Below are 22049 nucleotides of genomic sequence, written 5' to 3' on the forward strand. Positions count from 1 at the left end.
GTAATCTGTTTCATTTCTAAAAATTCCATTAAAACTACTTAGTATTAGTTATACTAATTTTCACAATAACTCTTATATGTAAAAAGAAATGTGAAAAATCAGCTTCCCTAGCTATTCCAATAATGTTCTAACTATTTAGGTACATACTTTCCAAAGAAAATGAAATCCATTAATATGTAGTATCTATACATAAAATATTCAGCTAGATATTAAAATTCATATTGGTCTCAGTAGGAAATAGCTATGCTCTAGGCAGAATTTCTGGTATACTTAATAAATTAAATATTGATAATATATAAATTATCAGGAAATAATTTCTTCAAGACAAATCCATCAACAGGCAGATTCACCAAACCTTCTCAAAGATGTTTTTAATTCCCTCTTCCTCTTGTACATAAGCACAAGTGAAATAAATATGATTTAACTATTTTTAAAACAACATTAATGAATCATTTCTTAAATTCTCTCAATTATGTGTACAAATGGAAAATGACTGGGTCTTCAATATATCAACCTTAGAAATAAACATCTCTAAGAGAATACTTCTTTTAAAAGTGTGGTTTTAGTTTAGTTTCATGTTTCCATATCTCTTACCTCTTGATCTTTTTCTGTTTTTCTTTCTAGAGCCTCAAATTCATCTAAATCATTCTTTTCTTTTAATTTCGATTCCATTTCTTCATTCTCTCCTCTTAGTTGTTCAATAGTCTAATACCAGATTATTATAGTTAGCAAGAAGTGAATTCAACTCACTTTCTAAGTTTTCCTATTATAAACAAAACCAGATTTCAAGTCAGAGAAGATTCAGATCATATGTTCTTTTTCCCCTAACTAAAATTTGGATTAGTCAAATAATTAATTTAACCTTGAATCATTTGGTGGTTTACGTCATTCCGTTCTTCAATATCTTCCCAATGCTCTAGCTTGATCCAGAGTATAATAGAAGGTCTGCATTTTGGTAAACTAGCTAACTTAGAAGAGAGGAAGACTATTTTGAAAGAGGTAGAATAAAAAAAAAAAATCTAATAAACAAATGCTCTGCCTGTGCCTGACTGGAAAAATTCAGCCGGGAGCAGGAGTAGGGCACATAATGGGAAGTCCATTTGACCACAGACCCTTAAGCTCCTTGGTAATAAAGCCAATAATTTAATTCTCCACCTGTCTGACTCCTGTTTAATTTCTCAGATGGCTCTGAATTTAGGAAGTGAAACAGAGCTATTATTTATTGACCTCTAAATCTCTAATGGCTGCCAGGTTTCACCATACTCAGGAGAGGCCTGTTTCTGCTTTCTGTACTATTAAGAGAAAGAGATAAACTAAAAAAAAAACAAACAAAACTAACACCAGGGATTTTCAAAAAACAACAAACTTTCTAGAGTATATTTTAGGGACACAAAAGCACTTTATCTATAATAATTAATTATAACTAATTATAATGGTTAGCTAACGATAATAATAATTCCCAAGAATCACTGCAATTTTATTTCAAAATTAAAATGAAATTTTCTTTAATACATTTATAAAACTATTATATTTCTTTGAACATTAGCAGCCTAGAAAGTAAACATGGAATCTAAACTTACTAAAGTATTCACTACAGTATTCCTTATTTCTTAGTCTTGATAAGACTATATATAATTTTATTTACTTTTATTTTTCAGTATTATTTAGCAATATTACCCCTCCCTGATGTATCATTCTACTAGATGCCTGAGAATTTTGACACTTTTAAAATCAGCCCGTTTTTTACTCTCAAAGGATTGCCCAAGGCAAAACAGAAACTTAGAGAAAAAAATCATAGATACTAAGACCTGCTGGTAAAGCACTAGAAGCAAAGGTCTACCTACTACCATACTTATGAAATGTTTAGCTTCTCTCTGGATGCCAGTTACCAGTGGGGAGTGTAAGAAGTGGGGGAAGCCTTAATTAGAACCACAACTATTACTGAAATTAAGTCAGAGCTAGTAATGTGTTACAATAGTAAATACCAACAACAAAGGAATTTGAAAAGGAGTAAAGGATAATGTTCTATAAAATACATTTAAGTTACCTGACTTAGCAGCTTTGTTGCTGGATTCCACTCTATCTCAGTTAATGTATCAAGAGTGCTACTGAAAACATCAGACTCTGAACAGAGAGCTACAATTAGGGGAAAAAGAAATTTATCCATAAGCATGTTATTAAGTTTCCTAAAACCTGAATTAAAGATTATTAAAAAAATTCTGATCATAGGTAATAAGCTCAAATCGGCTAATATGTGCTCACAGCATGAATGCCAAGAATACATTAACAGATGTGATCATTTATATTATTGTGTGAATTAAGATCACTGGTTAGAATTAGTGATAAAACATAGGATCCTTAATACAATACAGTCATGCGTGGCATAACAATGTTTCAGTCAAGGACGTACCGCATATACGACAGGGGTCCCCTAAGATTAGTACCACATAGGTGTGTAGTATACACATCTATACCATCTAGGTTTGTGTAAGTACACTCCACGATGTTCACACAATGACAAAATCGCCTAAAGACGCATTTCTCAGAACATGTCCCTGTCGTTAATTGATGCATGACTGTATAGGTAAAAAGGACAAATTCTATGGGGCCAGCCCCGTGGCATAGCAGTTAAGTGCACGTGCTCGGCTGCTGGCAGCCCGGGTTGGATCCCGGGCACGCACTGATGCACCGCTTGTCAGGCCATGCTGTGGCGGCGTCTCATATAAAGTGGAGGAAGATGGGCACAGATGTTAACCCAGGGCCAGTCTTCCTCAGCAAAAAGAGGAGGACTGGCATGCATTTTAGGTAGGGCTGATTTTCCTCACACACACACACACACACACACACACACACACACACACACACGACAAATTCTAAATTTGAGATTTAATCATTATAAGAAGATTTTTAAATGCCCATAAAAAATACTTATAATATTGGCGACAAATTTTGCAACAGATTCCTGTGTAAAGGCCACTCTTTCAAGATTAGCAAAGTTTAAGACAGACATTATATGGATACTAATTTAATTGGTAGTGATTAGAACAAAAACAAACAAAAATATCTGTCTCATGTGTTTCAACTACAGTGCATCATTCTTAAGAGATTTCAAAACAATAGAAAACTTCATGAATGTTCACTTTCTTAAAATTACTTATTTTTATCATTATCTCCACCATAATCACATCTAAAATACATACATTTTATTTAACTGTGTTTATCACATTGAGTTATAAATAAAGTCTCTCTTTATAGGGATACTTTTATAATTAAAAGCAGTTGAAAAAGCACTCACATTCATCAATTTCTCCTCCTAAAGTCAGAGCAACCTTATGTATCTTTGTTGTTATATTCGCTGGCATATTAAATTCATTTACATCGTTTGAGTCCTTCATTTTGTTAATTTTGCCAACGCACCAAGCGACTCTTCCTTTTTTTTTAGCCTCAAGAGGAAGAAATCAAAATTACCTCACACACATCTAGGCTCAAACATCATACAACAAGGGAACTAGCTTCCATTTTTAAAAACCTTTGACTTGGTAGAATTCTTATTAAGCCTAGTTTAATATCTTATCAGTCTAAGGACATCCTGAGACAAGAAAACATACTCAAGCTTTTCAGATGAGTGTTTAACTCCTCAATAAATTTGATGAAACTATTATTTAAATTTCAAAACAAACTCTTGGGGCCGGCCCAGAGGTGTAGCAGTTAAGTGCACGCACTCTGCTGTAGTGGCCTGGGGCTTGGATCCTGGGCGTACACCGACGCACCACTTGTCAAGCCATGCTGTGGTGGTGTCCCATAGAAAGTAGAGGAAGATGGGCACGGATGTTAGCCCAGGGCCAGTCTTCCTCAGCAAAAAGAGGAGGGTTGGCATAGGATGTTAGCTCAGGGCTGATCTTCCTCACAAAAAAAAAAAAAAAAACCTCTTGATTCCTTCCTTCTCTCTAGCCAACATTTTCTTTTAGTTTCTACATTGTCTTCTTCCTCATCTATCTACTTCTTCCTCATCCCTCTAGGGACCCTCTGTCTCTAGTTCTTATCCCACCCAGCTAGGCGTCCTCACCACTCACTTGGCTTTGCTGGTTTCTCTTCCTCTGCCCACCTCCGAAGTGTTTGTGTTTTCCCATATTTTACAGCTACATTCTTCTCTTGTCCCTTTACTAGTACACACATTATCTCATCTTATTTGTTCCTCTCAACAATCCTCTATTACCACATCCCCTTTATAGATGTCTGGGTGCCCAAAAAGTTTACATGACTTGTATACAGTCATACAGCCAACTGGTGGCTGAGCCCATGCTTGTAACTTCAGAGCTTATCCACCACCTATTCCACCGCACTGCCTCTCAGGATCATCTCTTGTCCCCAGAATGTACTGCTTCTGCTTGAAATGGCCAGCCCTTTCCACAGCCTGCCCTGCAAAAGCCCATCCATATATAATCCTTGATTCCAACGACCTTCAGCTCAACTCCATTCGCTCCCAAAGCCACTGGACCTTGCCATTATCTGAAACTCATAAACCTAGACCTCCTGCTTTTACTACAGTTGCTATCCTTCCACTCCATTGATTCAGTTAATCCCATTATAGCTGGTCAGCTTAAGAGGGACCTCTATTCCCTTGATTCACTGCTGTCTTCCTGCTAGCTCCCTCTGCATTCTCATCCCATTACCTTAGATTCTATAGGTCATCACTTCAACCACATTTTTGGGTCAACAGCCTCAAATTATTTGACCCATTCTGTGTTCCCCACACCTATCCTATCACAGTGTACACTCAGATGAATCACACTGCCATGTGAGCCTTTATGAGTCTCCTGAACACCGTGTGGATAGCTAGAAGACTGGCTGCCAACATCACCCGGGTCCTCAAGGCTGGCCGGCAAGATTCCTCTCCCCCTTGTCGGTTTTCTTTTCCATTCCCTACAAAGGACAGACTATTTCAAACTCTTAGCATGCCTACAAACTGTGTGTCTACCATCTCCTGCCACCACAGCAGAAAAATTAAACCTCCTATTTCATAAAGAAAATACAAGCCTACACTTACACAAGCAGTACTTGCACTGATGCCTACCCTTTCCCCTGTCCTTGTTACAATGAAGAAGTGTTTCTCCTTCTATCTAAGGCCAGACCCTTCTACTGTATTCAAGATCCTCTTCCTTTGGGCCATCTCAACCCACTGCAAGGTGGCTTTCATTTCCAATGCATAACTCAAATTGCTTTTGCAAACGAGCTTCTTGTTTCTAAATCCAAAGAATTTTAGCCTATATTTGTCTTAACTTCTCAGCAGAAATGTGACACCACTGACACAGAATGTGACACCTCTATGAAATATTCTCTTCCTTTAGTCTACCACAGTCACCTGGTTTCCTTCTTAACTCTAGAGCTAAACCTGGGCTCCTTTAGGGGTTCTTCTTTTCTGCTTTTACCTAAAAAGTTGTTTTGGGGGATTCTGTCTGTGGCTCTCTGTTTTTTTCATTCTCAACATGCTCCCAGAGCAAGCTCATCCATTGTCAAGACTTTAATTTGGATTTGCAGTAGGTAATGCCCAAATTGATATCTCCATCTCAGATCTTTCACTTGATTTTCATATATTTCTGTTTTCAACTGCCTGACACTTTAAACTAGAGCCGTCCCACATAAAACACTGAGCAGCTCCACTGCTCTTCATTCAGTGTTCCGTAACTCAACAAATACTGCTACCAGCTACCCTAGTAACGCGTGCAAGTCATTGTGCATACCTCCTTCTCCCTTTCCCTGCCCCCCATGTCCGAACAATCACAAAGTTCTGTTGAGTCTACCTCCCACACAGCTCTCCAATTTATCCAATTTTTCCATCTCCAGAGCCACAAGCCTTGTGGAGGCCCAATCAATCTGATGTGCACAGTAGCCACATCTTTCTAAAATGCAATTCCGATCATGTCACATACAAGGCTTTTCCATGTCCTTAGCATAATGCAATGTTAAAATCCTACAGTGTGGTTTAAATGCCCCTACCACTAGAATATCTTAATTCCAAGAAATATATTAGGTTTTTTCACAACTCCAAGCTTTTGTACATGTAGACGTCTTCCTGAAATACTCTTCCCTATACCTTCCACTGGGCTATTTCCTCCTCAGCACTGAATTGACAGATAGTTCTTGAGCGTCTTCTGTTTACCCAGTGCGGTGACTTGAACATAATGTCTATTAATAATCTCAATAGCATACACTTACTGAGGATTTGCTGTATGGAGAGTATAGTGTTAAGCACATTCTATATATCACTTCACTTAATTCTCACAACAATCCTATGAGGTGGGGATCAAGCTATCTCACAGATAAGGAAACTGCAGCAAAGAGTATTGAAGAAATTGCCCAAGGTGGAGAGTTAGGAATTGACAGGACTGGGACTCAAATCCAAGCAGTCCACCTCCAGAGGCCATTCTCTTAACCATGACACCATCAGTCCCAAAAACATCTGCTGGATAAATAAACTCCTACTCTAGTAAAAACAAAAGCACACAAACTGGAAGCCAGAATATTGACCACTATGTTGATTTATAATCTAGATTAATTTTCCTGAGATTAATATTTCTGTTTCTTTAAATAGAAAATTTTACCCCATACTCTAGACACCTGTGGTTCCCAATCACCTAATCAATTTCATTAGAATTTCTTAAGAAGCATATTGCAAATAGATTTCTTGATTATATTCCAGACTTCTTAAATCAGGATCTCTACACATGGGAATCAGGGATCACTATTTTAATGAACCTCTTAGGTGTTGTTGATGTATAGGCAAATACACAAAAAATTCTAGTTTTCTTGAATATACTGTATCAAAGGATAAGAAATGCATAACTACATAATAAGCATATAGGAATACCAATTCTATTCCCTACATATAAAGTTTAAACTGTCATCTTTTAAATTTTACCTTTAATTCCTGTTGTGATGTGAGGGAAGAAGAGGTCACCAGCATCCGTGTTAAGTTTTGAATTTTCTCAATCTGCACTTTTTGAAGCAAATCTTTTTCTTCCAAAAGTTGGGCCAATTGGTCTTTTTCCATTGCCTGGGCCCAAGTCTCTAAAGAAACCTAAAGAATGTACTATAGGGTATGCTAATAATAAATGTTGCTAGGTTTTAAAACCTTGAAAGTCTAGTTTAAAAGAATATAAATTTGTATGTGAGCTATGAGAATTTTAATTTTATTGAAATAAAATATGTCCTACCTACAGAACACCAATATGCAGTTACCATAATCAATAATTTCTCAAACTTATAATAAAGTAAAATATACATTACTTCTCATGTCACTATTCTATATGCCCTCTATAAGATTATATCAATGTTGCTAAAGTAATTCTATTAATTGACTGAAAATATAAAAATAATAGGCAGAGAAGTCATAAAGCAGAGACTTGAATACCTATAGCAAAGGAAGAGATGTTCTCATAAGACCGCCATTTGATATTTTAGCTCCTTTTTAAAAAGATCACTAAAATGTAAGATTTTTACAGAATAGGGGACTATGATGGTTAAAACAAATAAATTACAATGACAAGCAATTATGCTATCTTATTAGATTGCTATCTTAGGGCTAGAAGAAGAATTCAAGATAATTAAAATGAAACAAAGTAGTTTTAAAAACTATTGATGGTCTCTCTTTCTAACCTAATTCTCTATGTATTTGTGACAATTTTTAAAAAGTATCTCTAAAAAAAAGTATCTCTACTTGGCCCATTTGAAAATCTCAAATTTTGTCGTTTGGAAATAAAAAACAAAATCTAAAATAATTTCAAGAAACCAAACCTTTCAGTTTACAGGAAACTAAAATTTTTATGAATTGATTTCTCCTTAGTTAAAAACTATTTGTTTTAAATTTAGGTTGTGGAACTCAGATATTGATGATTTCAATCTGAGCCTCTGGGCAGATCTTGGGTAGATCTGGGTAGATCTCAATTCTAGATCTGTCTCTATTCTTTACTGAAATACATGGTTCATACATACCTCCTCTAATTGTTTTTTAAGATCCATTATTTCTTTTCTATATCTTTTCAGGAGAGCTTCATCACTTGATACGTCATTAACATAAGGAGTATTCTTCATATATTAGCAGTGCTGGCAAACTGGGAAAAAATACAACTGTGTTAAGTGTTTGACACTAAAAAATTAATTTAATTAATATTTAGGTTTCTCATAATTAGATTTTGTAAAGAAAAATCAATACTCTTCCCAGGTGGCCGAATGCTTGTGAACACAGAGCATTCTATGTCCCTGTGACAATGCCCGTAACTTACCCTAGCTGCTAGTCTTCAGGAGAGTCAAAGAAATATCTTGAAGACAGATGCCGACAGAGAACCTACAAACACTGGCTCACTGGAATCCCATCTACTCCTCAAAGTGCAGTGCAAACGTTCCCTCTACTCTGAAGCTTTGCTTCCAGTCAAAAGCCTCTCTCCTTCCTTTGAACTCTGTCCTACTTATTAGCCAGTTAACTCTTAATCCAAGGCAATCATGCTGGAAGACAGGTCTTATTTTCCCTGTAAGACTATAAATTCTGTGAAGCCAGGGACTCTATCTTCTGTCTTTGTTTCTCTTGATCCAGTGCTCAATACCTACTTAAAGCAATGTTTCTTCGAGTGTGAGTGTCAGAAGTAACTTTTTTTTTTTTTTTTTGTTAGGAAGCTTGGCCCTGAGCTAACATCTGTTGCCAATCCTCTTCCTTTTTTTGCTGAAGAAGATTGGCCCTGGGCTAACATCTGTGCCCAACTTCCTCTATTTTTTTGTATGTGGGATGCCGCCACAGCATGGCTTGATGAGTGGTATGTCGGTCTGTGCCGGGAATTTGAACCTGCCAACCCTAGGCCACCGAAGTGGAGCACGCGAACTTAACCACTATGCAACCAGGCCGGCCCCCAGAAGTAACTTTAAGTGGGTACATGAGGGTGACCATTAAATAACACTGAATCTTTCACTGAGATAGATATTCTATTGACATTCCTCACTTTTCCTTTTTTAAAAAACAGAAAATGCAGGCCTTAGGCTCAGAGCAAAGGCAGACAACAATTCGCTAGCAGGAATTTAAACTTATTTTGTTATAAATACACACACACCCGTTTTTTGGGTCACCTTCTGTTTGCTGCAAGTGATAACCAGTTTTTCATTTATGGGACAGATATAAAGTTTCCTTTTATAATAAATTAAATTTAAAAAGTGAGTTATTTAAAGAAAAAAATCAAGTCAATTTCAGTAAAATATTGAAGAACAAAATTGTGTAGGTGGGATATGAATGACTGAAGTTTGGGAAAATTAAGAATGCTCCTTAGTAGACAACACACCAATTTTATTTTAACAGGTACGTTATGTCGATTAAAAAAAAACTATACCTAATTTTAGTAGGTAACTTTTTCTTCTGAAAGATAATTTCCCCCCATATTAAGTTGAGATAAAAATCAAACTCACCTGGAGAGTAGTCAGGCTTTCATCCAAAGACACTGGAGTAATTGTGCAGATAATACGCGTTTTTGCATTTCCTCCCAAGGAATTCTGGAGAATTCGTGTTAATTTGCTATCTCGATAATTTATGAAACCACTTAGTGAGAAATGAGTTTGGGAAAAAAAAGAGTAAAACTTTTTATATAACAAAAGTGGTTGGTTTTTAATGCAGAACCTTAAATTAACTAGTTTAAAAAATTGATTCTTTACAGGTTACATGAGGCAGAGCAAAACTACTAACTAAAAAATATTTAAAATAGAAAGTAAATTTAGTAGGTCACAGTCATACGTATAAGAAGCAACGCATGCTCACGGAATCACAGAAGCTTTTGAACATGTGGGAGAAATCAGTACATTTATTTGAGTGAAATATCATAATTTTCAACCTAATGAAAAACATTAGCATTAAGAGGTAAATGTACAATGGGATAAACTTACCCAACTTGTCCGTCACTAAGTTTCTTGATCACTTGTCCCAAAAAAATAAGCTACAATTTATATTACAGCCTTCCTTGAGTCGCACACCTGCATTTATTAAATAAATAAGAAAACTAAAATTGTCCCCTGTACTAGATGGTGAACTTACTTATCAGTAGGTTATGAGAGAAATTAGAAACTGAAGGGTCAGATGCTACAGTCTGGGCTTCAGATTAGATCTGCACCCACCTTTACTACCACTGGTAGCAGTCGCTTTCTCCCTCTCCCTCCCACCTATGACATGAATTAGAAAGGTTCTCGCCCAAGAAACAGCAAGAAAAAGATAACTAAGAAAAGAATAAGAATGAGGGGAAGCTGTGTCCTAAAAGAGCCCCACGAACTCCTCAGTTCAAATCTATTTTTCCAAACCTCCAAATATAGGCAACTAATGACTTGCAACCAAATTAGTTCCTAGAGGCTCACAACCAAAAAAGTTCTTATTTTTAAACTGTTAATATGCTTACATGGCTCAAACAAAAGCACACAGAAAAAGCTTTCTCTCACTTTTATGCTCCTTTCAACCAGTTCCTGTCCCTCTACCAGGAAACCACTTTTATTATTCTTCTGGAGATTTTTAGAAATACAAGTTCATATATATTAACTTTTTTCCTTTCCTTTTTAAACAAATAGTAGCATACTATACACACTATTTTTTTTTATTGGGAAATTTTTGTCGTACATTATTGTCAGTCACCATATAAGTGCATCCCTCCACCCCTCGTGCCCAACCCCCACCCCACTAGCCCCTGGTAACCACCAAACCGTTCTATCTGTCGGTATACCCACTATTTGTGTGTGTGTGTGTGTGTGTGAGGAAGATTAGCCCTGAGCTAACAACTGATGCCAATCCTCCTCTTTTTGCTGAGGAAGATTGGCCCTGGACTAACATCCATGCCCATCTTCCTCTACTTTATATGGGACGCTGCCACAGCATGGCTTGGTAAGTGGTGCATAGGTCCTCGCTGGGATCGGAACCTGCGAACCCCCGGCCGCCGAAGCAGAGCGGGGGAACTTAACTGCTTTGCCATCAGGCCAGCCCCTATACACACTATCTTGCACTGTGATTTTCTCACTTGGCAACATATCTTATCAGTAAACACTGGTCTTTTTCATTCTTTTTTACAGCATGGAATCCCACTGTATGGATGTATCAGAATGCATTCACCCAGCACCTGCTGAGAGACATGCAGTTGTTCAATCTACCCTGCACACAAAAAATACTGCAAGAATCATGCTGAAAGTTATCTCACGTTATTCAGCTATGGCTGTAATATTGCTGCTTAACAAGCCAGCTTAAAACAACAGGCATTTTTTTTTCCCATTCACAGGTTTGAGGATCCACTGGTTTGGTAGGTACAAGCCACACTCAGCTGAGTGTCTCTATGTCAGGAAATTAACACAGAGACAGGCTTGACATCTCTATGGTTCTGAACCTTCCCATCTAAGTATGCTTTTCCATTTGTTTAAGTGTTTGGTGTGTCCTTCAGGTTTGTTTTAAAGTTTTTTTTATTTTGGTCTTGTGCAATTTTTGTTGAGTTTCTTTCTAGGTATTACATCTTTTAAGTCATTATTGTAAATGAGGTCTTTTTCTACATTAAATATTCCAACTGGTTGTTGTATTATGAGTTATTCATGTCTGTATATTAATTTTGTACCCTGCGACCTTTCTGAATCTCCTTACTGATAACGTTGTTCATGGTACTCTGGGAAGCTTTCCAGCTATAAACCCATCAACTACAGAGTTTTAGTTTTTTAACTGATGCTACAGCAGCCCAAAGTAGATAACTAGCCAGATAAGGAAGCTGCTCTTTATGTTAAAGACTTTTGTCACAAAATTATCACCATCACTTTATTAGTTTCTAAAATGCCTGGTGGCATTTGTATTCTGTAAAAGAACAGGAGGACATTCAGACCAACATATTTCACGAGTTTTCATTACCTTCAGCGCCTGTTTGAGCAGCTCTTTCACTGCCTGCAAGATCAACCAAATTCTGTAAGAGAGGAAAATAAACCTTTAGGAAGGGTAACTTGAAATAATAAAATCCAAACTACCGAAGGAATATTTTTAACCCATGGCTTATCTGAATACCCCGTGTTTCCTTGTCTCTCACCCAACTGTTTAGGCCTTCCCTTGTCTCAGTCAAACTGACCTCTACACCTTGTTCCTTCTTTATAATGCCTCCTCTATAATGTTGCCAGAATAGTTTCACTTTCCTACACCAAGTTCAAAATCGTACCATGGTGAACACGATTCTCCACAATCTGGCACTTGTGTTGCTCTAGCCTTATTCCTGGCCATCTCTTACTCTTAACTCTGGCTGAGCTCCTGACTATGCCCTCCACACCTCATACACTGCTACACTTTGCCATTCCCTTTGTTTAGCTAGTTCTGACGTTCTAGTCCGCCCCTACTCTCTATTCAGGACCAAAAGGCACATGTTACCTTCTCAGTGCAGCTTTGCCAACTTGATCCTTTCTTCCCCACACCTTGAATGAACTGCTCTTTCAACTGTGTACCCAGAGGTCTTTACAGATATGACTTATTCTTACAGCACTTACTGTGTTGAGGTAGTCGTTTATGTCTCTGACTACACCGTAGCATCTTTAAAAGCATGGGCCTCTCTTTCATTTCACAAATATTGCTGAAACAAGTGACTGCCTGTCATGTTCCAGGCAGCATGTTAGGTGCTGGGACATGGCAGTGAGCCAGACAAACAAGGACCCTGTGCTCAGAGAGCTCACATTCTGCATGGGGTGGGATGGGGGAAGGAAGTCAGTGAGAGCAGAGAAAAAGACAAATAAGCAACATATCACCATGAGGGTAATACAGACAATTTAAACAGTGCTGGAGGAGGGAAGAGGAAAGGACAGAGTAGGTTCTTTGGACTGGGTGGCAGGGGAAGGCTTCCCACTTAGCTAAGATCTGCAGTGACAGAGAAGAGGGAGCCAGCCACGCAAAGACCAAGGGACCCAGACTCCCCATTAAAGAACAGCCAGCACACCCAGCCACAAAGCAGAAAAGAGCTTGGCGTGTTCAAGAAAGAGAAAGGGCAGCGTGGCAAAGTTGGTGAAGCGGAGATGGGACAAGACAGGGTAAGAGAAGTAGAAAGGGCTCACATTAGGCAAAGGTAAGAACTGGATTTTCTAAATGCAATGAAGCCATTAGACGGCTTTAACAAGAGAGTGACATGTCTTGATTTAACTTTCTGAAGGGCCACCTGTGGCCCCCGGGTGGAGAATGGATTGGAGAGGGGCAAGAGTGGCAGCGGGAGCCCAGTCAGGAGGCTGGTGCAGGAATCTGAGTGGAGAAGACAGTGGCTTGGGCTGGGGAGGCTGCAGTGGAGACAATAATTATGGAGGGATGTCTTCTCTATTCCTTTCATCTCAGAGCTCAGTACTGTGCTCAGAACAGGGCAAAGGCTCAGTAATCATTCTTAATGCATTAAAAGGAAGTCAGAGATTTAAATTATTTCTCTCTGTGGCGACTTCCAGGGATAAGCAGGTCATTATACACTTCTGCTTTATAGTCCTCTCTCAGACACTTCTTTCTTTAAAACGTGCAAAGAAATCTGACCTCTCTTGTACAGTATCCACCAGAGATGACCTAGATACATAATAAAGGGGTGAAGTGGTGGTGAAGGCAGCATGAACTAAGGTATAAAGACGGGAACAAGCATGAGTGTTCAAAGACACCAAGAAGCCCAATCTCCCTTTAAGAGAGGAGCTCACGTGGAGCAGAAGGACATCAAGACAGACTGGTTAAGAGTGGCCAGATCTTGTCAAGGAAGTGACATAACAGATGCGTAGTGACATTAGAAATCTGCATAACGGACTGAGAAAGGAAAACCAGGTCATGGAGGCCAGGTCCAGCGGAATGATACAGTAATTCAAGAGAGATGAGGACTTGAGTATGACACCAGCGGACTGCTAAAGGGTGGAATCAATTAGAAACAGTGATGATGGGACAAAAGGGAAGGCAGAAAAAGATGAGGCAAAACTGACTTGGGTTTCCAGCCTAGGCGACCAGGATAACGCTGGTACTACTGGAAAAAAGGAATATGCACCACAGTATGAAGAAATAACTTGGTTTTAGACACACTAAAGTTTGAGATAACAGTGGGACACACAGCTATAATAATCTTTAGGAAGATGTGAATTAGAACTCAGGGACTCTAGATAAAATATATAAAATAAATATTGGGCTGTCATCAAAAGAAAAATGCTAACACAATGTCAGAGGGCAAGCATGGGAAGTAAGAAAGGCCACAGAACACTCCTGTATTTTTGTTAGGAGGGTAGGGAAAAGAAGTCACAGAAGGGAACAGGGAAGGAGCAGAGCTAAGAGAACCTGAACATTATCCTCCCAGAAAGGCCAGGAGACACTCAAACAAAGGCCTCTTCCAAAGAGCCAGAAAATGACTCTCTGGGGAGACTTCTCTCCAAGAAGATACTTAGAGTGAGTGGGAGGCTGGAGGGTAGCTAAGGTCCCTAGGTGATAGAGCATCAAAGAACATGAGAGAAGTCACCAAATATATCACTGAATATGTCAAGAGTATTAAAGCTAAATTATTAAGAGAAAAGTTAAAATTACAGTGAAATATCACAGGTCATGTTTGAAAAACAAAACAGAAGTTAGGTTTTGTGGGGTTTTTCATGGTTAAATTAAAGCAACACTAGTCTATTAAAATAAATTTTATACTGTGTGAGATGAACTAGAATTAGATATTTAATTAAGACTCTGCTTTTTCAAAATCTAAAAGTGAATAAACATATTGTAGATTTATTACTTTTTTCCCCTGAAGTTTTCAAATCAAACAGAATAATCTTAAATCATATCCCACATCAAGCTAAAGAATTCAGGCCTTGAAGACAGAGAATAAAGCAATAATGGTAAGGAATAGGAAGGAAGCACAAAAAAAAAGAGAAAATTGATACAGTGCAGCAAGAAGGAAATAAGAGGTTTACTTATGTGGAAAGAAGGAATGTTTACATAATGCTTATATTCACTTATTCAACAAACAGGTATTGAATATAAACTACATACGATGTGTTGGGGCTACAAAGACTTATGAGATATCACTCTTCTCTTCAAGGGATTTACAGTCTAAAAGATTGTGTTTATCATCTAAAACGTATTTTCTTATTGTACTTAAAAATGAACTTGAACATGTGATTTATTTTTTAACCATCCCATCTAGGTTTTTGTTGATCTCACAAGTCTCAACTCTATTGACTGAGACTAAATAAATTAAAAAAAAAATCCCCATATTCCAAAATTACTTTAACTTTAAAATATGAATTAAAAAACAAACCCCAAACCCTCTTTCATTACTGGTTAGGAAAGGTCTCAACTCCTACAGTTCTTACATCTAAATTTTAGGAGATGGCAGCAATAACATAACAGGAAGAAAGATCCCCTGAATTCTTCTTGCATTTTAACTAGTAACCTCACGCTACTGATGAGAATAAACTACCGATTTATAGATGTTTTTGCCTATTTAGTTCAGTTAACAGTTCTTATGAAACCAAACATCCAGCAGCTGAATTAAACTTTGCTTTGGCCCATAGAGTACATCATCATGGTTCATCAACACTCACCAAATGGGACACCTTGACAGATCCTTCACAATTAGAGGGTTCACCTTTCTCTCTGCTTTCCAAAATCTAGACAGAAAAGGCAACTTGTAGAAAAATTAGTGTATTCTTAATTGGAAAGACCAAGTAGAGAGAATATTACCTATCATCCTAAAAATGGTATGAGAACGACTGCTTCTTTGATTCATTTTTGTAATTCCATAATGTCTGTTCTCTGTAAAAATGAGTGATATTTCAGCTGCATATATTAAAATCCAAAGAAAAACATTAACTTTTATTTTAGCTTAAAAGTGAAAAGTGTGATCTGAAGCCTAAATACATTCAATTGAATAGTTTTTACAAGTGTTTTGAAGAAATATAGCAAAAAGTCTTACTTTCTCCTTTTGTGATCCACTTCAAAGCCATTTCTGGTGTATAAACAACTTCTTCTGTGAGATCAGCCACATACACATTCCTCTGAAACAAGGTTAATGATGGGAAGAGCAGAGAAATAGAAGTCACTTAGAAGTTTGCATCTCAAAAAGAAGGTGCAAACTACTATAGCATTCATTTGTGGAAGTCAAAAGTGGAAAACGGGGACTATTACTCCATATAAAAATAACAAGTAAACCTATGATATTTACAATTTATTTCCTATATCAAAGCACGACAGATTCTAACCTGATACTTCATCTTGTTGTTTGTAGACATTTACACAAAAATATTACAGCTGTCAATATTTAAAAACGATACATATTGCTTAAAAGATGATCTCTATAAACATTTAAGAAAGAAAACAAAAAACAAATCATAGAAACAGGAGACGTTTTAAAAAATATGGAAATTAAAGGTAAATGCTCGTGAACAATAACCCCATTAAGTCAGTCTATTTGTTGAACCACTCTGTTAACTCTGTTCCTCACATTGATGTCTTCTCGAATTAGTAAAGGCTTCATTTTTTGAGTGTCACAGAGTAAGTCTGTAATGGTTTCATTGTATAGCTCCATGTAAGACACATGTAAGAGAAATTCCCCATCAGGAAACTAGAAGAAAAAAATATGTAAAAACATCAGAGATCATCTAATTATGAAAACCTAATACTGAATGCTTATGTGCTCATATTAAACATTAAAATATACTTTGAGATGTTATCTTTGTAAAACAAACAAAAAAACAAAACAAAAAAAACCCCCTGTGGTTCTATATTGACAAAAATAAACATAAAAATATAAAAGCATTGTTTCAGAAATAATGAAAAGTATAGTATCACAGAATTAGAAAAGGAAAGTGCCCAGCCCAACTCTCTAAGCTCAAAATAGAACCCTACCAACAGATGTTCAAATAAGAACATTAAAAATCATTAAAATAGAAACGAAAAAACGAATTGGAAACCAGCCTTAACTGATTAGTTACGGTCCTGCTCCTAAATGATCACTGGCAGCTCTTCAAAGGCAGTGATGAGATTTCTTGTTCCTCAATGCCCACTTTTCGGCAGGCATATTACTGCTTCAGGATGCAAGGGAAAGAATGAAAGAACTTTAAGCTCTATAGAGTAACTTTGTGGGGAAAAGTGAAATCTATGCTATGGTTTTCTTCTTTTCCTGTGGATAATCAAGAGAACTGTAAACCTAACTTCCTTTCCTCATGACAGAGATTACTACTTTTACCTGTATGTACTAGAAATTTAGCTACTTATCTTCTTAATTTTTTGGAAAATGTCATGAATTGCCCTGGGTATTACTCCCAAATAATCTTTTCAACCCATCATGGTATATGTTTTTCCTGAAGCAGTCTGCCCATAGGCAAATACAGTACCTGCAGAAACAAAACAGACACACACAAGATTAAAAATGAATCTAGAGTGTGTAAAACTATCAGTACTGTTGAACAGACACCCAAAACTAACTACAACGTTTCTGCAGTGAATACAAACCATTGTAGCCTTGTATGGCAGAATCTATGATTGGTACTGCTATTTCTTCATACACATTTTTAGTAGATTCATTACTGTGAAAGACACGATCTAAAAAAAAGAAGAAAGTTAAACCAAACAAATCAACTATGTTGTCATTCTGAATTAGTAGTTGCCCAAAGAAATAAAATTGTCAGGATATGGTATGATAAAATATTTAAGTCACAATATTTTCTTCAATTTGTCCTCTGAAAATACACTTCTCTATAAGGTAAAACGTGTTGGTCCTCACACAAAAATACACAAGTCAGCTATCTTATGTGCTTTCAAGAGGCAGTAAGGCATAGTGGCTGAATGTGGGGGTCTGGAATCAGACTGTCTGCAAATCCTGGTTCTGCAAGTACGTATAAGCTGTGTGACTTTGGGCAAGGTGGTTGATGTCTCTGTGCCTCAATTCCCTAACCTGTAAAATGAATACATATTATCTTCCTTATAAAGTTTCTGTGAACATATGGTTAATACTTAGGAAATGTGAATTATTACAATTCTTTGAAAAATTTTAGTGTTTATAACACATCTAGCAAGAAGGGCTGGCTCAAACTAAACCAGGAAATGCAGACATTTGGAAGAAAAGTACCGAACGAAGCTGAGGTGTTACAGAAAACAGCCAGTTGGCTGGCTGCTGAAGGCTGGGTTTAGGGTAGCATTTGCACTGATGAATCCACTAGTCCAGGATTGGTCTCTGCTTTTGTTAGTGCAGCAATGGGCCACTTTCTCAGTGGTGGCCTCACATTAGAAAGCTCACAAGAATCGATTTGTAAATCAGGAGGGAAATGTACCGACCGTCTTGAGAAATTCAGTGATCACACTGCTTGCACCACGATCACATATCTGCCCTTGTAGGTGGAACCACGTGGAAAACTAAAGTGCCATCTGAAGGCTGCTGGGATCCTGATTTCATAGCAAGGAGGGATGGCAGGATGATTCAGATCTCAATGCCAGCTGCTTCAGACAGGTGGGTGAGTCCAAATCCTTTGTGAGCACGCACGGCCACTGAGAACCTGTAGTACTTGAGTCTGAATGCCTGTGTGTCCCTTGTTCTTGGTTTTCTAATCTCTGGCCCATATCGTCCTACCTTTTTAAAAATTATGCTGATACTATCAAATAGTCCTTTACCAGGAATCATTTTCTATTCTATACATCTTTGCTCCAAAGCCTTACATGCTGGCTTTCTAGTGTAACACTAACTCGACAACCTAAGCACTTGTACTCCTAAGGTTGCTGAGAGGACCTCACTGTGCTCTATGGTGCCTAAGTGGCAGCATGGTAGTGTGGCTGGAACACAGATCTGACTCCTCCATCTGCTGGCTGTGTGACTTGCGTATCAGTTCTTCATTAAAATGGGAAGGTACCTAGCGCACAGGCTTGTTAGGAAGATTAAATGAGTTAATATATACGAAGTGCTTAGAACAGCGTCTGGCACCTTGTCAGCACTATATATATGTGTTAAATCAACACACAAATCAGCCTAGCCAACCTTGAGGGCCTCCAAGTCCCTTTCTCCTAGCTGGCTCTCACTCATCCTGCAGACCCCAGGGTAAGTGGTACCATTTCAGACACCTAGGCTAGTTAGATCCCCTGCTATAAACTCTCACAAAGCTATGTCACCACGAGTGTAATTAGTTGTTGAAAACCTTTCTTCCCACCATATGATAAGCTCCACGAAAGTGGCGGTAGGTCCCTGCTGTATTCAAGCAAAGAAGGAATATCTTCACTCTTTATTCTGTAAAGAATTTTCTTGAAAATAATTGTGGAAAGAATATACCAAACTGAAGGATCTTAAAGATGACTTGACATTAAGCAACATATTTTGGGCTTACGGAGTCTTAGGCCACTAACGAATAAGAGGAAAAATGTTAGTTTCAATCATAAGGCACTATGACTATAACTGTGTTTTAAATATCAATTTATTATCTTACTTATCATACCTGATGAACAATTTTTTAAAATTTTCATTGAAGTAGTTTACAGAAGGCTTAGTCTGATCTTTAATGACAAATGCAGTATTATTGATAAGCCTTTTGTACTCTTAATAGGAAAAGGATAAAACGTTAACTTTGGATGCTATCATAAGCTTACCAAAATTGAAGGATTTACTTCCATCAACTTGGTAAATAGCATTATTGTCAGTTTTCCAGTAAACCTGTGTATATTCTCCAAGAGCTTCTTCTCTAAAAGAATAAAAACAGTGCATTTTAGTATAACTGCTTTTGAAGTCATATTACATGAAAAACAATTTAAAAGATTTTATCTTCTGAAGAATATTTCAAAAGATGGTAATGACCTATACTATATATAAGACCAATGTGGAAAGTCCCCCTTTGAGGGGCCGGCGCTTTTAAGTGGGGCTTCAGTAACCTCCTGCCCTGTCATGGGCCTTTCCTTGGGAAGCTCTCCACTCCCATCCCCCTACCCAGCACTGGCCACTGAAGAGAGACATTCAAATGCAACTCCATTTAGGTCCTTCCTGCTTAACATCTTCCAAAACCATCTGAAATCCTTAATATGGCACATGAGACTCGGATCACGTTTATTTCTCTCTTCAATCTTATCTTTGTCTAACTTACTATATACACCCTAACTCTACACAAATCAACTATCTGAAGGCTCCCCCAAGATAACAGATTCAATCTGTCCGTGCCCGGAATACCCTGGCTTACCTTTCCAACAAGTAACTTAACGATTCTTTCATTCCTGAAAAGTGTCAGGAGTTTCCTGATACCAGCCCTGCCCCTCTCCCACACTGTCATCTCACTGAAGGGCTAACAACCCCTCCAGCAAACACTCTCCACCTGCCTGTCATAGCACTTGTCACAATGTACTGTAATGGTTTCTTTATGTAGCTGTCTTCTAATGCATTAGATAATGAGCTCCTAAAAAACAGGGAATTCCTCACCTTGATATTCTCGTTTATTAAACACTCTAACATTTAACACATATTTCTCAAACACAAAAACGTCTTAGTGTTCTGGGGGAGGGGCAGAGACTAGACAAGCAAAAGCCTTCATTTCTTCCCCTTCCACAGGGCAACGATGGTAGTGCCTACACTCTACCAAAAAAAGAAAAGAAAACTTAATGTTGATAAAAGTAGCCATCCAACATTCCGAATGCTGAATTCAGTCGTCGACTGAGCGAAGTCTTGAGCGCCTTCCGAACCCAGGGCAACAAGACAGACTCGCCCGGCTCTCAAGGACACGGCAGACGGGGAGACAGCCGAGGGGCGCGCCGGAAGCTCTTTCCCACAGGCCCGCCGCGGCGGCGGGCGGGGGCAGGGCCGCGGGGTGCGCGGGGACCGAGTCACAGCGGAGTCAAGCGAATCCCACAGCGGGACCCTCCGACCCCTCCCCGTCACTTGACCGAGAAGGAAACCGTGCAGAGGCTGCGAACGGCCGAGAGACCAGGCGGCCGGCGGGCAACGGGCGGCGAGGAGCCCCTCCTAAGCTCGGGCCCGCCGCGGGGACCCGGCCGGCTCGGCCCGCCTACCTGCTGTTGAGAGGCCGCACGCGCACACAGACGGCGACGGCCGTCTCCTCCGCCATCCTGCCGGCCGTCCTGCCCGCCGAAGGCGGAGCGGTCCAGACGCCGCGCTGCAGCTGCTGCGGAGCGCCGGGCCTCCCCGCCTTAAAGTTTAAAATTTCCCCAACGCCGCGTCTGATTGGGCCGCGGTTTCGTGACGTCATGGGCCGTTCCGCCTGCGTCGCGGCGCAGGGGGCGCGAGGCCGGCGGCGCGTGCATGGATAACGGGTGGAGCGGGGTTTAAAGGGTCTGGAGGAGAGCGGGATAGGGGTCGCAGAGAGCGGCTATCCTGGTAATAGCAGAAATTGCTGTCATCTGCTAAAAGCCGCTGACGGGCAGACAGCCATTTACAAATACTATCCTTCACCCTACCCTTAAAGAGTTTGCAAGCTGTAGGAAAAGGGCAGAGAATTTGTTTTCACTAACAAAACAGAATTACGACCTTTAAACAATGATACTTTTTTTTTTTAATTAAAAAAACCTCCGACGACAAGAGTTGAAAGTCACTATCCAGCCCAGAAACATAAGAATCTTGTGCTCCTTAGAAACTCTGAGTTTTAGGTTTTTCCTCTTTCTTTCTTTTTCTTTAAACTCCTGTTTTCATTAGCTCTGAGTTCCTAAAATGTTGACTTAGGAAAAGAATTATTGAAGAGTGCAAAAATTCACTTAGTAATGAGCTGAAACTTTTATTAGCAGAAGTGGGAAAGTGATTCTAAATTCCGTCCCAGAAATAGTGCTTGATTTTCCTTTGTTTTAAATATGTATCACAGTAAAGTATTAACATTTTCTGTAGGAAATTTCATTTTTTTTTCAGTCCTTTTCTTAGTTGATTTAAGAAGCATCAAGAATTATCTCCTTTCCCTTACCAAAAACATGACCTGCAGTTACTAAATAATTGTTCATTATTTAGAGGAGTAAAAAAGTCTATTGATTTAATAAAACTATTTTGGAAGGTAATTTTATAATATCAATAAAAAATGAAAGGCAAGTGTATCCTTTATGCCAGCAATTCTAAGAATTTATTTATAGA

General features: G+C 38.5%; 1 protein-coding gene across 1 annotated transcript in view; it reads right to left on the reverse strand.

Moving 5' to 3' along the window:
• Positions 1-21075, reverse strand: part of CENPE (centromere protein E) — a 77442-nt gene extending 56367 nt beyond the window's left edge. Inside the window, 19 exon segments of the mRNA XM_058546355.1 lie at positions 595-699; positions 701-763; positions 2048-2136; positions 3296-3443; positions 6920-7078; positions 7993-8096; positions 8099-8111; positions 9448-9577; positions 9919-9961; positions 9964-10005; positions 11897-11948; positions 15556-15638; positions 15695-15766; positions 15927-16008; positions 16455-16576; positions 17230-17346; positions 17465-17554; positions 19583-19674; positions 20987-21075. Coding sequence (XP_058402338.1) covers positions 595-699; positions 701-763; positions 2048-2136; positions 3296-3443; positions 6920-7078; positions 7993-8096; positions 8099-8111; positions 9448-9577; positions 9919-9961; positions 9964-10005; positions 11897-11948; positions 15556-15638; positions 15695-15766; positions 15927-16008; positions 16455-16576; positions 17230-17346; positions 17465-17554; positions 19583-19674; positions 20987-21042 — 1662 coding nt within the window. The 5' untranslated portion in view covers positions 21043-21075.
• Positions 21076-22049: the final 974 nt, after the last annotated feature.

This window comes from Diceros bicornis, chromosome 8 (assembly GCF_020826845.1).
Source record: "Diceros bicornis minor isolate mBicDic1 chromosome 8, mDicBic1.mat.cur, whole genome shotgun sequence".
Lineage (NCBI taxonomy): Eukaryota > Metazoa > Chordata > Mammalia > Perissodactyla > Rhinocerotidae > Diceros > Diceros bicornis.